A 15,711-nucleotide genomic window follows, 5' to 3' on the forward strand; every position below is an offset into this window, starting at 1 on the left:
CCCTGCAGGAGCAGGTATACAACACAGCCTTTGCAGCCCAGCCTGAGTGCATTGCTGCACCTGAGTAGTTTCCTGGCAACCGCAGAGCAAATCGGATCCCCCAGTGCAGCTGGAACCTGACCCTGACCCTGAATCTCAAGATATCGCAGTGTCTCCAGGGCCATGGTGCACAGCTCAAGAGCATGGAGCCAAGATCTATGGCCACCACTTGAGTTGGGGAGGAGCCCTCACTCTCAGAGTATTGAAAGGGGTGAGACACGTGGGTTCCTGGGCTGGGGTGAAAGTGGGGCTTTCTTCTTTTGCAGGGCCAGTCCAGAAAGGATGTTGCATATCTCCCTTTTACAGTCTTTGTGCAAGAGAACCCCATGGCCTGGAACACCCAACAACAACAACAAAAACACAGGCACAGTGCCAGTGATTGGAGGGGGCTCCCCCAAGGCCCAGGAGTGGACCTGGTGAGTGGGCCATCTCTCTTAACTCCCTCACACCTACTTCAGAGCACACCTGCAAACACAAGGAAATACTAAAGAGCTGTGCAGCTGGGTATTAATGCAGCTACTGGCCACTACTGTTTTTTGTTTTTTTTTCTTAACAGTCTAAAATGACTGAAATGACAAACATAAAATTCAGAATCTGGATGGCAAGGAAGCTCATCAAGATTCAGGAGATAGTTGAAACCCAATCCAAGAAATTCAGTAAAATGATCCAAGAGCTGAAAGATGAAATAAGAAAGAAGAAAACCAAATTTTTAAAGTTTTTAAACATTTTCAGAAGAAGAAAACCGAACTTCTAGAGCTAAAAAACTCACTACAAGAATTTCGTAATATGATTGGAATATTAACAGCAGAATAGACTAAGATGAGGAAAGAATCTCAGCTCGAAGAATGCTTCTTTGAATCAACTCAGACAAAAGTAAAGAAAAAAATTAAATGAACCAAATCTCTGAAAAATATGAGATTCTGTAAAGAGAACAAATCTATGACTCATTGGTACTCCTGAGAAAGAAGGAGAATAAACAACCTGGAAAATATATTTGAGAATATAGTCCACAAAAATTTCCCTAATCTTATTAGAGAGTTTGAAATACAAACTCAAGAAATACAAAGAACTCCAGCTAGATACTATACAAGATGACCATCCCAAGGCACACAGTCATCAGATTCACCAAGGACAATGCAAAAGAAAAAAATCTTAAAGGCAGCTAAAGAGAAGGGTCAAGTCACATATAGAGGGAACCCCATCAGGCTAGCAGCAGACCTCTGAGCAGAAATCTTACAAGCAAGAAGAGACTGGGGGCCTATTTTCAGTGTCCTTATAAAGAAAATAATTTCAAAGCAAGAATTTCACATCCTGCCATACTAACTTTCATAAGTGAAGGAGAAATAAAATCCTTCTCAGGCAAGCAAATGCTGAGGGAATAAGTTTCAACTAGACCAGTCTTACAAGAGGTCCTTAAGGGAGTGTTAAACATGGACTCAAAAAAAAAAAAAAAAATACCTGCTACCACAAAAACACACTTTAGCACACAGCTGATGGCACTATAAAGCAACTACAAAATCAAGTCTACATAAAAACCAGCTAACATCATGATGACAGGATCAAAAATCACACGTATCAATACTAACCTTGAATGTAAATGGGCCAAACACCCCACTTAAAAGTTAGAGTGCCAAACTGGATAAAAAGACAAGAACCAACCATCTGTTGTCTTCAAGAGGCCCATCTCAGATACAATTATACGCATCAGCTCAAAGTAAAAGGATGGAGAAAGATCTACCATGTAAATGGAAAACAAAAAAGAGCAGGAGTTGCTATGCTTATATCAGATAAAACAGACTTTAAACCATTAAAAATTAAGAAGGATAATGAAGAGCATCACATAATGATAAAGAGTGCAATCCAACAGGAAGACTTAACTATCCTAAATATATATGCACCCAACATTGGAGCACCCGGATTCATAAAACAAGTTCTTCCTGGCCTATAAAAAGACTTAGACAACCACACAATAATAGCGTGAGACCTCAACATCCCACTGACAGCATTAGACAGCTCATCAAGGCAGAAAACTAACAAAAAAACTCTGGACTTAAACTCAACACTTGACCAATTGGATCTAATACACATCTACAGAATACTCAATCCAACAGCTTAGAATATACATTCTTCTCATCTGCACATGGAACATATTCTAAGATTGACCACATGCTTGGTCACAAAGCAAGAAGAAAACTATAATTAGAGAAGAACTTAATGAAGTTGAGATATAAAAATCCATCCATACAAAAGATTCATGAAACCAAGAGGTTTTTTTCAAAAAAATAAACAAGATTGCTATATCACTAGTTAGATTAACAAAGAAAAGAAAATGAGAAGATCCAAGTAAGTACAATTAGAAATGACAAAGATGGCATTACAACTCATCCACAGAAATACAAAAGATAATCAGAGACTAATTATGAACACTTCTGAGACTATTATGAACACTTCTGTGCACACAAACCAGAAAATCTAGAGGAAATGGATAAATTCCTGGAAATACATAATCTCCCAAGATTGAATAAGGAAGAGATTAAAACAGTGAATAGAACAATATTGAATTCCGAAATTGAATCAGTCATAAAACATATATAACAATGAAAAAAAGCCCTGTGTCAGATGAATTCACAGCTGAATTCTACCAGACATACAAAGAAGAATTGCTACCAATTCTACTGAAACTATTCCAGAAAATTGAGGAAGTATATTAGTCTCTCTCTCAATATATATAGATCTATATTTGCTCTGGCAACCGCAGAGCAAATCGGATCCCCCAGTGTAGCTGGAACCTGACCCTGACCCTGAATCTCAAGATATCCCAGTGTCTCCAGGGCCGTGGTGCACAGCTCAAGAACACGGAGCATATGTATATGTATATGTATATATATACATGTGTATATATATATGTATATGTATATATATACATGTATATATATGTATATGTATATATATACATGTATATATATGTATATGTATATATATACATGTATATATATGTATATGTATATATACATGTATATATATGTATATGTATATATATACATGTATATATGTATATGTATATATATACATGTATATATGTATATGTATATATATACATGTATATATGTATATGTATATATATACATGTATATATGTATATGTATATATATACATGTATATATGTATATGTATATATATACATGTATATATGTATATGTATATATATACATGTATATATGTATATGTATATATATACATGTATATATGTATATGTGTATGTATATATATACACGTATATATATGTGTATATATATATCTAGATATATCTCTAGATATATATAGAGTACTTAATGAAGTTATATATGTACATATATAATGAAGATATATATATATCTAGATGTATATTATTAAGTATTAAGGAGTTTATTATTAAGTCACATGATCACAAGGTCCTACAATAGGCTGTCTGCAAGCTGAGGAGCAAGGAAAGCCAGTCCAAGTCCCAAAACTGAAGAACTCGGAGTCCAATATTCGAGGGCAGGAAGGGTCTAGCATGGGAGAAAGATGTAGGCTGGGAGCCTAGGCCAGTCTAGTTTTTTCACATTTTTCTGCCTGCTTTATATTCTACACACACTGGCAGCTAATTAGAGGTGCCCACCCAGATTAAGGGTGGGTCTACCTTTCCCAGCCCACTGACTCAAAAGTTAATCTCCTTTGGCAGCACCCTCACAGACACAGCCAGGATCAATACTTTGCATCCTTCAATCCAGTCATGTTGACACTCACCATCACAGGAGGGATTCCTCCCTAAAACATTCTATGAAACCAGCATCAGCCTAATATCAAAATTCTTCGGCAGAGATATGATGAAGAAAGAAAACTTCAGGCTAATATCTGTGATGAGCATAGATGTAAAAATATTCAACAAAATACTAGCAAACCAAATCCAGCAGCACATCAAAAAGTTAATTCACCATGACCAAACAGGCTTTATTCCTGGGATGCAAGATTGGTTCAACATACGTAAATCAGTAAATGTGATTCACCACATAAACAGAATTAAAAGCAAAAACCATGTGATCATCGTAATAGATGCAGAAAAAGTTTTCAAGAAAATCCAACATACCTTCATGATAAAAATCCTTGACAGACTAGGCATCGAGGAAACATACCTCAAAATAATAAGAGCTCTATGTCAAACCCATATAGCCAACATCATACTGAATGGGCAAAAGCTGGAACCATTCTTCTTGAGAAGCGGAACAAGGCAAGAATACCCACTCTCACCATTCTATTCAACAAAGTACTGGAAGTCTTAGCCAGAGCAATCAGGCAACAAACAGAAATAAAAGGCATCTAAATAGGAAAAGAAGTCAAAATAACTCTCTTTGCTGATGATATGATTCTATACTTAGAAAACCCCAAAGATTGCAAAAGGCTACTAGGACTGGTAAATATTTTTAGCAAGGTTTTAGAATACAAAATCAATATACAAAAATCAGTAGCATTTCTATACATCAATAATGTACAGTCTGAAAATCAAATCAAGAATATAATCCCACTTACAATAGTGACAATAAAAATGAAATACCTAGGAACATAGCTAATCAAAGAGGTGAAAGATCTCTACAAGGAGAATTACAAAACACTACTGAAAGAAATCAGAGATGACAAAAATAAATGGAAAAAATCCCATGCTAATAGATTAGAAGAATCAATATCATTAAAATGGCATATCCTCCAAAGCAATCTACGGATTCAATGCTACTCCTATCAAATTACCAACATCACTTTTCACACAACTAGAAAAAACTAAAAACTATTCTAAAATTCGTATGGAACCAAAAAGGAGCCCAAATAGCCAATGCAATCCTAAAGATAATCCACAAAGCTAGAGGCGTCACACTACCTAATTTCAGCTATAAAGCTGTAGTACCAAAACAGCACAGTACTGGTACAAAAACAGACAGACATATAGACAAAAAGAACAGAACAGAAAACTCAGAAATAAAGTTGTGCACCTACAACCATCTTATCTTCAACAAGGTTGACAAAAACATGCAATGGGGAAAGAAGCTCCTATTCGATAAATGGTGTTGGGATAACTGGCTAGCCATAGACAACCTACAGAATAGAAGAAAATATTCACAAGCTATGCATCCAACAAAAGACTAATATCCAGAATCTATAGCAAAAAACAAATAACTCCATTAAACAACGGGCAAAGGACATGAACATACACTTCTCAAAAGATGACCTACAAGCAGACAACAAACATGAAAAAAATACTCATCATCACTAATCATCAGAGAAGTGCAAATCAAAACCACAATGAGATACCATCTCACACCAGTCAGAATAACTATTATTAAAAAGTCAAAAAAGAGGCTGGTGAGGCTATGGAGAAATGGGAGCATTTATACACCATTAGTGGGAATGAAAATTAGTTCAGCCACTGTGGAAAGCAGTTTGGAGATTTCTCAAAGAACTTAAAATGAGCCACCATTTGATCCAGCAATCCTATTGCTGGGTATATACACAAAGGAAAATAGATCATTATACCAAAAAGACATGCACTCATGTTCATTGCCATGTGTATTAGTCCATTCTCACACCGCTAATAAAAACATACCCAAGACTGGATAATTTATAAAGGAAAGAGGTTTAATTGACTCACAGCTCAGCATGGCTGGGGACACCTCAGGAAACTTAAAATCACAGTAGAAAGGGAAGCAAACATGTCCTCCTCCACATGGCGGCAGGAAGGAGAAGTGCAGAGTGAAGAGGGGAGGAGAAGCCACTTATAAAGCCATCAGATCTCGTGAGAACTCACTCATCATGAGAATAGCAGCATGAGGGTAACCACTCCCATGATTCAATTACCTCCAACCAGATCCCTCCCATACATGTGGGGATTATGGGGACCATTATTCAAGATGAGATTTCGGTAGGGACACAGCCAAACCATAACACTGTGCTATACACAACAGCAAAGACATGGAATCAACCTAGGTGCCTATCAATGGTGGGTTGGACAAAGAAAATCTACATATACACCACTGAATACTACACAGCCATAAAAAAAAGAATGAAATCATGACCTTTGCAGCAACATGGATGGAGCTGGAGGTGATAATCCTAAGCGAATTCACACAGGAACAGAAAACCAAATACTACATATTTTCATTTATAAGTGAGAGCTAAAAACATTGAGCACACATGGACATAAACACGGGAACAATAGACACTGCAGACTATTAGAGTGGTGAGGGAAGGAGGGGGGCATTGCTTGAAAAACTACCTATTTGGTACTATGCTCACTACCTGGGTGCAATATACCAATGTAACAATCCTGCACATATACTGCCTGTATCTAAAATAAAAGCTGAATTTTTTTTTTAGAAAAAGAATACAACAGGTGATATTACTACAGACCCTGTAGACACTAAAAAGATAAGGATATTCATGCATTAATTTGGCATCTTAGATGAAATATACCAATTCCTCAAAAAACCACAAACTACCATGACTCACCCAATATGAAATAGATCATTTGGGCTGGGCGCAGTGGCTCACGCCTGTAATCCCAGCACTCTGGGAGGCCAAGGCCAGTGGAACACAAGGTCAGGAGATCAAGACCATCCTGGCCAACATGGTGAAATCCCGTCTCTACTAAAAATACAAAAAAATTAGCTGGGCATGGTGGCACATGCCTGTAGTCCCAGCTACTCGAGAGGGTGAGGCAGGAGAATTGCTTGAACCTGGGAGGTGGAGGTTGCAGTGAGCAGAGGTCGCGCCACTGCACTCCAGCCTGGTGACAGAGCAAGACTCCATCTCAAAAAAAAAAAAAAAAAAAAAAAAAAAGAGAAATAGATCATTTGAACAGCCCTATAACTATTAACAAAGTTGAATTTGTAATTTTAAAACTCCCCCAAAAGAAATCTTCAAATCCAAAAGCTTTCACTGGTGAATTCTACTAAGTGTTTAAAGAATAATTACCACCAATTCAATGCAAGACCTTCCAGAAAATCAAACGGAAAAGAAAATTTTCTGATTCATATTATGAAGCTAGTTTTTATTACCCTGATACTAAAGCCAGACAAAGACAGTACAAAAAAATGAAAACTACAGAAAAATGATCTTCATGAATATAGACAAAAAATTTCTTAATGAAATATTAGCAAATAGAATTAATCAGTATATAAAAAGAATTTTGCACTATGCCAAGGAAGGTTTATTTCAGAAATGCAATTCTGATTTAATAATCCATAATTAGCCAATGTAATCTACCATATTAATAGGCTAAAAAGAAAATTACATAATCATGAATCAATGTAGACAGGCATCTGACAAATTTCCACCCCCATTCATGAAAAAAATTCATGAAAAAGAGGAACAGAGGTGAACTTCCTTAACTTAATACAGTATCTATAAAACACCTACAGGTAATATTATACTTAATACTGAAAATAAAGCAAGAATGTCAGCTCTCAGCACTCTCATAGTACTGGATGTTCTAGCCATGCAATAAGGCAAGAAAATGAAATAGGCATCCTGATCAGAAATAAATAAAACTGCCTATATTTGCAGATGAAATTATTAGGTGAAATTATCTTCCCATTATTAATGGCAAAACCCACAATTACTTTTGCACCAACCTAATATCATCTACATAGAAATTCCCAAGGAATCTATCAAAACCTCTTAGAACTAATAAGTAAGGTTACAGGATATCAGCTAAACATGTAAAAATCTATTAGTAGCAATGAACATGAGGACACTGAGATTAAAAATACAGTATCATTTAAAATCACTAAAAAAAACTGAGGTTCTAAATAAATAGAGATATATTGTGCCTTCTTTTTTTTTTTTTTTTGGAGACGGGGTCTCACTCTGTCGCCCAGACCAGAGTGTAGTGGCATGATCTCGGCTCACTGCCAGCTCCGCCTCCTGGGTTCACACCATTCTCCTGTCTCAGCCTCCCGAGTAGCTGGGACTACAGCATATTGTGCTTTCTAATGGAAAACTCAATGTAGTAAAGATACCAGTTGTCTCCAAATTAATATACAGTTTTAACACAATTACTATCAAACTTCCAACAAGATTTTTTGTAGATATAAAGCAGATTATTCTAAAATATGGAAATATCAAGGAACTAGAATAGCTACAACAATTTTACAAAAGAAGAATAAAATAGGAGAAGTTAGTCTACCTGATTTAAGGGCTCAATATGTAGCTACAATAATCAAGACTGTAGTATTGGTGAAAAGATTGACACATAGATCAATGTAACAGAATACAGAACCTAGAAATACATCCACACAAAGATGCCCAAATGATCTTGACAAAGATCAAAGCAATTCAGTCAAAGAGAGACAACCTTTTCAACAAATGATACTACAATAAATGAAAAGGCATGCTACACACTAGGAAAAAATATTTGCAAACCACATATCTGACACAGGACTAGCATACAGAATATACAAAGAACTCTCCAAACTCAACAGTAAAAAAAGCAAATGATCCTATTCAAACATGGGCAAAAGGAGACATTTTACCAAATGAGATATACATATGGCAAATAAACACATAAAAAGATGTGCTTATTAACTTAAACGACACTATGCTCATTCATACCAGATACACATAAACATGTGCACACATGTGCAAACAAACATGCACACGGATTAACTCGAGGTGTTGGAAGACCCTAAGGTTTATGTCTTCTCCTCTTTAGCCCCCACAGTGTCTCCACATTGTCTATGTTATAGTGAAAAAAATAGGGTATCTAATAGGTCCCTTAGTTACCTCTCTATTTCATGTTAATGAGAGAAAATAAGATCGTATGCCAGAAAGAAATACAAACCAGCATCTCCTTCAACTTCTTTTTTCTTTACCCGTTTAATCTTCTTCTTTAGGACCTTCATGAGGAAGTTTGCAAATTTATTGTTTTCTCCAATGGCTGCTTGAAAACCAGCATAGAGTGCCTTTTCTTGCTCCTGGAGTTTGGTGATTTCATTCTTTTTCTCTTCCATCTCTTTAAGAGTTTCATTTATTTTCCACTAAATGAATAAAAACAAGGACAAATGATAACTATTTCTGATAAACCAAGTTCAGAGAGCAATGTACTTTACAATGCAAGGTTACAGTTTACAAATATATTTTTTAAAACTTCTTAAAAGAAGTTTACATTTCTGATGTTTGCAGAGCCATCCACTTATTGGTTAAAATTTTATAATTCCTTTGTAAAAATCAGTTATGTTTAGAATTAGAAAATCAGCTTTTTAGTGCTAAGCATCCCCCCAAAATCTAAATTAAATTGAAACTTTTCCTTGAAATTCCTTAAATTGAATATGTGGATGTCAGCTAATATTTTTGCATGTGTAGTCTCAAAAACCAATGAATTTTTTTATTGATATATAACTAAAACAAAGAGACACATAAGTTCTAGTGAAGCTAATATACCTAAAAATGAATGTTACTATTTAGCATATACTATCTGTTTAATAGAATCTTTCTTCTTTTAAAACAAAGCTAGTATAATTTATTTTCTGAAATTTCATATACAAATATAACAAATAAAGGAACCTCATTTCTTATGATATTCAATCATATATTACACTGAAGCTATCATACTTAAGAAACTCACCAGCTTCTTTTTCAGTTATTTTCATAAGGATAACATATAATCAAAACTCAATTTTATATCATAGCTTACTTTTTTGTTTTTTAGGGAACCCAGCTCACCAGGCTGGTGTAGAGTGGCACAATCAAAGGCTCACTTTTGAAAATTTTATTCTCCTACCTTACAGAATATCAGACCAAATTTACTAAAAAATCTGAATCACTTCTCTTTGACCATGAATACTAAAGATGGAGAGTAGGTAGGAATAACAGGAAAAAGGAGAGGGGGAGAGAAGACAAGAAAGAGATGAGGGCTAGAACAAGTGGGAGATTTGAGTTAAGAAGAAAAAGAAATCAAGTTTCTCCATGACTAAGGGAGCAGCCAGCTAGGATTCTTCTGCCCACTCATACTTGCATGTACTGTTCCTCTTTGTCTAAGGAATTAACACGTTCTTGAAGTATGTTCTCCTGCTTTTCAAAATTCTTCAGGAGAAGTATTTCTTGAAATAAGGTGACATGGTGCAGGTCAGATAATTTCATCTGAGTATCTAGTTTCAGTTTCTGATGTCTAAGGAGACGGAGTTCTGCATCGAAAGTGACAACCAATTCTTTGATCTGAGATGGAAAAAATATTTGAGGATATGTTAGAAGACTAGATAAATGCATTTTTAAACTATCTAACAGTACTAATTTGTATGAAATCATTTTTATTATGCCCTTATGGATGGAGAATTGTGTGTGTGTATAGTCACAAAAATAAATTCATTAATGGCATTAAGTTTACATAAATTAATTTATTAAGTGGTAGGAAATGTGTAACTAGAAGTCCTTCCACCTATTTCTTCACCATTGACTAGGCCATCAATCAAGAATACCCTTCTTGCTTTACTGTGTAGCTTATGAGCTCTCTGAGTGGGTAGTGTTTCTGTCTCCTCTTTATTCTCCATAATATCTCGACAATCCCTTTTATACAGTAAGCACGAATAAATACGTTTCCCAACTTCTTATGTTGAAAATTTTCAAACCCACAGAATGGTAAATATTTTTAAATAGATAAAATAATCATGGAACCACAAAAAACCTGTTCAATCTTTTTCTAAGATTGAAGAAATTAAGGTCAAAGGTAGTTTTCCTGATAAGAGCCTAAGTAACCCAAGTCCTGGTCCAGACTTTAATCCATTATGGTCCTAATAATTTTAAGTCCTCAGTTTTGTTCTGATTTTGGTACAGCTTTCCCCCCCAGTATCACAAAGGAGATGAAGAGGTCAAGAGATAGCCCCAAGGGCTGATTCTCCTGAGGAAACTGGAACAATAGGAAGAGACAAACCATTCTGTGTTTTTAATTAGTTTGCACATGATAGGCAGCCTCAACTGTCAAAAGCCTATAGTAAGTGAGGATCCAGACTAGGGCTGAGGAGAGAAAGAGACCTGTGGGTTTAGAGCAGAGAAACTACCAGAGAAATTTAGAGAGCTGAAAAAAAAAAAAAAAAAAAAAAAAACAGAGAGAGAAGAAAAAATTAAACTTTTAAGTAACTATCGCTATAGACTATATGTTTGGGCTCCCCTTTAAAGCTTGTTTAACAAACTTGAATTATTCCTGCATTTATTTGGAGGCAGGTCTATATTTTCTTCAACACAACACCGTTCTTAAACTGGACCACATAGGTCTCCAAGTCTGTAAGGATTACACTTGTTTTATTCTCTCCAATCCCAATAGCCTATAAGCTTTGTGAAGATACAGAACATGTCTTTCTTAAGAATTTTTGTATCCCTAATCCTATCTGTCAATGTCCCTGCATACAGAACATCCAATAAATATTTGTTAAATTAATAAATTAGAGGGTGGAGCCAAGATGGCCAAATAGGAACAGCTCCAGTCTACAGCTCCCAGCCTGAGCGACACAGAAGACGGGTGATTTCTGCGTTTCCATCTGAGGTACCGGGTTCGTCTCACTAGGGAGTGCCAGACAGTGGGTGCAGGACAGTGGGTGCAGCGCACCATGCACCAGCCAAAGCAGGGCGAGGCACTGCCTCACTTGGGAAGCACAAGGGGTCAGGGAGTTCCCTTTCCTAGTCAAAGAAAGGGGTGACAGACGGCACCTGGAAAATCGGGTCACTCCCACCCTAATACTGCGCTTTTCCAATGGGCTTAAAAAATGGCACACCAGGAGATTACATCCCACACCTGGCTCGGAGGGTCCCACACCCACGGAGTCTCGCTGATTGCTAGCACAGCAGTCTGAGATCAAACTGCAAGGTGGCAGCGAGGCTGGGGGAGGGGCGCCTGCCATTGCCCAGGCTTGATTAGGTAAACAAAGCAGCCGGGAAGTTCGAACTGGGTAGAACCCACCACAGCTCAAGGAGGCCTGCCTGCCTCTGTAGGCTCCACCTCTGGGGGCAGGGGACAGACAAACCAAAAGACAGCAGTAACCTCTGCAGACTTAAATGTCCCTGTCTGACAGCTTTGAAGAGAGTAGTGGTTCTCCCAGCATGCAGCTGGAGATCTGAGAACGGGCAGACTGCCTCCTCAAGTGGGTCCTTGACCTCTGAGCAGCCTAACTGGGAGGCACCCCCCAGTAGGGGCAGACTGACACCTCACACGGCCAGGTACTCCTCTGAGACAAAACTTCCAGAGGAACAATCAGGCAGCAGCATTTGCAGTTCACCAAGATCCGCTGTTCTACAGCCACCGCTGCTGATACCCAGGCAAACAGGGTCTGCAGTGGACCTCTAGCAAACTCCAATAGACCTGCAGCTGAGGGTCCTGTCTGTTAGAAGGAAAACTAACAAACAGAAAGGACATCCACACCAAAAACCCTTCAGTACGTCACCATCATCAAAGACCAAAAGTAGATAAAACCACAAAGATGGGGAAAAAACAGAGCAGAAAAACTAGAAACTCTAAAAAGCAGAGCACCTCTCCTCCTCCAAAGGAACGCAGCTCCTCACCAGCAACGTAACAAAGCTGGACGGAAAATGACTTTGAGGAGCTGAGAGAAGAAGACTTCAGACAATCAAACTACTCCGAGCTACAGGAGGAAATTCAAACCAATGGCAAAGAAGTTAAAAACTTTGAAAAAAAATTAGACGAATGGATAACTAGAATAACCAACGCAGAGAAGTCCTTAAAGGAGATGATGGAGCTGAAAGCCAAGGCTCCAGAACTACGTGAAGAATGCAGAAGCCTCAGGAGCTGATGCAATCAACTGGAAGAAAGGGTATCAGTGATGGAAGATGAAATTAATGAAATGAAGCGAGAAGGGAAGGTTAGAGAAAAAAGAATAAAAAGAAATGAACAAAGCCTCCAAGAAATATGAGACTATGTGAAAAGACCAAATCTACATCTGATTGGTGTACCTGAAAGTGACAGGGAGAATGGAACCAAGTTGGGAAACACTCTGCAGGATATTATCCAGGAGAACTTCCCCAATCTAGCAAGGCAGGCCAACATTCAGATTCGGGAAATACAAACAACGCCCCAAAGATACTCCTCGAGAAGAGCAACTCCAAGACACATAATTGTCAGATTCACCAAAGTTGAAATGAAGCAAAAAATGTTAAGGGCAGCCAGAGAGAAAGGCAGGGTTACCCACAAAGGGAAGCCCATCAGACTAACAGCGGATCTCTCTGCAGAAACTCTACAAGCCAGAAGAGAGTGGGGGCCAATATTCAACATTCTTAAAGAAAAGAATTTTCAACGCAGAATTTCATATCCAGCCAAATTAAGCTTCATAAGTGAAGGAGAAATAAAATCCTTTACAGACAAGCAAATGCTGAGAGATTTTGTCACCACCAGGCCTGCCTTACAAGAGCTCCTGAAGGAAGCACTAAACATGGAAAGGAACAACTGGTACCAGCCACTGAAAAATCATGCCAAATTGTAAAGACCAATCATGCTAGGAAGAAACTGCATCAATTGACAGGCAAAATAACCAGCTAACATCATAATGACAGGATCAAATTCACACATAACAATATTAACCTTAAATGTAAATGGGCTAAATGCTCCAATTAAAAGACACAGGCTGGCAAATTGGATAAAGAGTCATGACCCATCAGTGTGCTGTATTCAGGAGACCCATCTCATATGCAGAGATACACATAGGCTCAAAATAAAGGGATGGAGGAAGATCTACCAAGCAAATGGAAAACAAAAAATGGCAGGGGTTGCAATCCTAGTCTCTGATAAAACAGACTTTAAACCAACAAAGATCAAAAGAGATAAAGAAGGCCATTACATAATGGTAAAGGGATCAATTCAACAAGAAGAGCTAACTATCCTAAATATATATGCACCCAATACAGGAGCACCCAGATTCATAAAGCAAGTCCTTAGTGACCTACAAAGAGACTTAGACTCCCACACAATAATAATGGGAGACTTTAACACCCCACTGTCAACATTAGACAGATCAACAAGACAGAAAGTTAACAAGGATACCCAGGAATTGAACTCAGCTCTGCACCAAGTGGACCTAATAGACATCTACAGAACTCTCCACCCCAAATCAACAGAATATACATTTTTTTCAGCACCATACCACACCTATTCCAAAATTTACCACATAGTTGGAAGTAAAGCACTCCTCAGCAAATGTAAAAGAACAGAAATTATAACAAACTGTCTCTCAGACGACAGTGCAATCAAACTAGAACTCAGGACTAAGAAACTCACTCAAAATCGCTCAACTACATGGAAACTGAACAACCTGCTCCTGAATGACTACTGGGTACATAACGAAATGAAGGCAGAAATAAACGTACCAGAATCTCTGGGACACATTCAAAGCAGTGTGTAGAGGGAAATTTATAGCACTAAATGCCCACAAGAGAAAGCAGGAAACATCCAAAATTGACACCCTAATGTCACAATTAAAAGAACTAGAAAAGCAAGAGCAAACACATTTAAAAGCTAGCAGAAGGCAAGAAATAACTAAAATCAGAGCAGAACTGAAGGAAATAGAGACACAAAAACCCTTCAAAAAATTAATGAATCCAGGAGCTGGTTTTTTGAAAAGATCAACAAAACTGATAGACCGCTAGCAAGACTAATAAAGAAGAAAAGAGAGAAGAATCAAATAGACGCAATAAAAAATGATAAAGGGGATATCACCACGGATCCCACAGAAATACAAACTACCATCAGAGAATACTACAAACACCTCTATGCAAATAAACTAGAAAATCTAGAAGAAATGCATAAATTCCTCGACACATACACCCTCCCAAGACTAAACCCGGAAGAAGTTGAATCTCTGAATAGACCAATAACAGGAGCTGAAATTGTGGCAATAATCAATAGCTTACCAACCAAAAAAAGTCCAGGACCATATGGATTCACAGCAGAATTCTACCAGAGGTACAAGGAGGAGCTGGTACCATTCCTTCTGAAACTATTCTAATCAATAGAAAAAGAGGGAATCCTCCCTAACTCATTTTATGAGGCCAGCATCATCCTGATACCAAAGCCTGGCAGAGACACAACAAAAAAAGAGAATTTTAGACCAATATCCTTGATGAACACTGATGCAAAAATCCTCAATAAAATACTGGCAAACCAAATCCAGCAGCACATCAAAAAGCTTAACCACCATGATCAAGTGGGCTTCATCCCTGGGATGCAAGGCTGGTTCAATATACGCAAAGCAATAAATGTAATCTGGCATATAAACAGAACCAAAGACAAAAACCACAAGATTATCTCAATAGACACAGAAAAGGCCTTTGACAAAATTCAACAACCCTTCATGCTAAAAACTCTCAATAAATTAGGTATTGATGGGACGTATCTCATAATAATAAGAGCTATCTATGACAAACTCACAGCCAATATCATACTGAATGGGAAAAAACTGGAAGCATTCCCTTTGAAAATTGGCACAAGACAGGGATGCCCTCTCTCACCACTCCTATTCAACATAGTGTTGGAAGTTCTGCCTGGGACAGTTAGGCAGGAGAAGGAAATAAAGGGCGTTCAATTAGGAAAAGAGGAAGTCAAATCGTCCCTGTTTGCAGATGACATTGTATATCTAGAAAACCCCATTGTCTCAGCCCAAAATCTCCTTA

The 15,711-nt window shown here is 37.6% G+C and overlaps 1 protein-coding gene across 1 annotated transcript in view; it reads right to left on the reverse strand.

Moving 5' to 3' along the window:
* The window catches only part of CFAP44 (cilia and flagella associated protein 44), a 152,830-nt gene that overhangs the window by 26,194 nt on the left and 110,925 nt on the right, over positions 1–15,711 (reverse strand). Inside the window, exons 27-28 of the mRNA XM_054480666.2 lie at positions 10,057–10,260; positions 8,888–9,083 (exon numbers count right to left, since the gene is read on the reverse strand). Of these exons, the coding sequence (XP_054336641.1) occupies positions 8,888–9,083; positions 10,057–10,260 (400 nt within the window). The remainder of the gene's footprint in view (positions 1–8,887; positions 9,084–10,056; positions 10,261–15,711) is intronic.

This window comes from Pongo pygmaeus, chromosome 2, assembly GCF_028885625.2.
Source record: "Pongo pygmaeus isolate AG05252 chromosome 2, NHGRI_mPonPyg2-v2.0_pri, whole genome shotgun sequence".
Classification (NCBI taxonomy): Eukaryota; Metazoa; Chordata; class Mammalia; order Primates; family Hominidae; genus Pongo; species Pongo pygmaeus.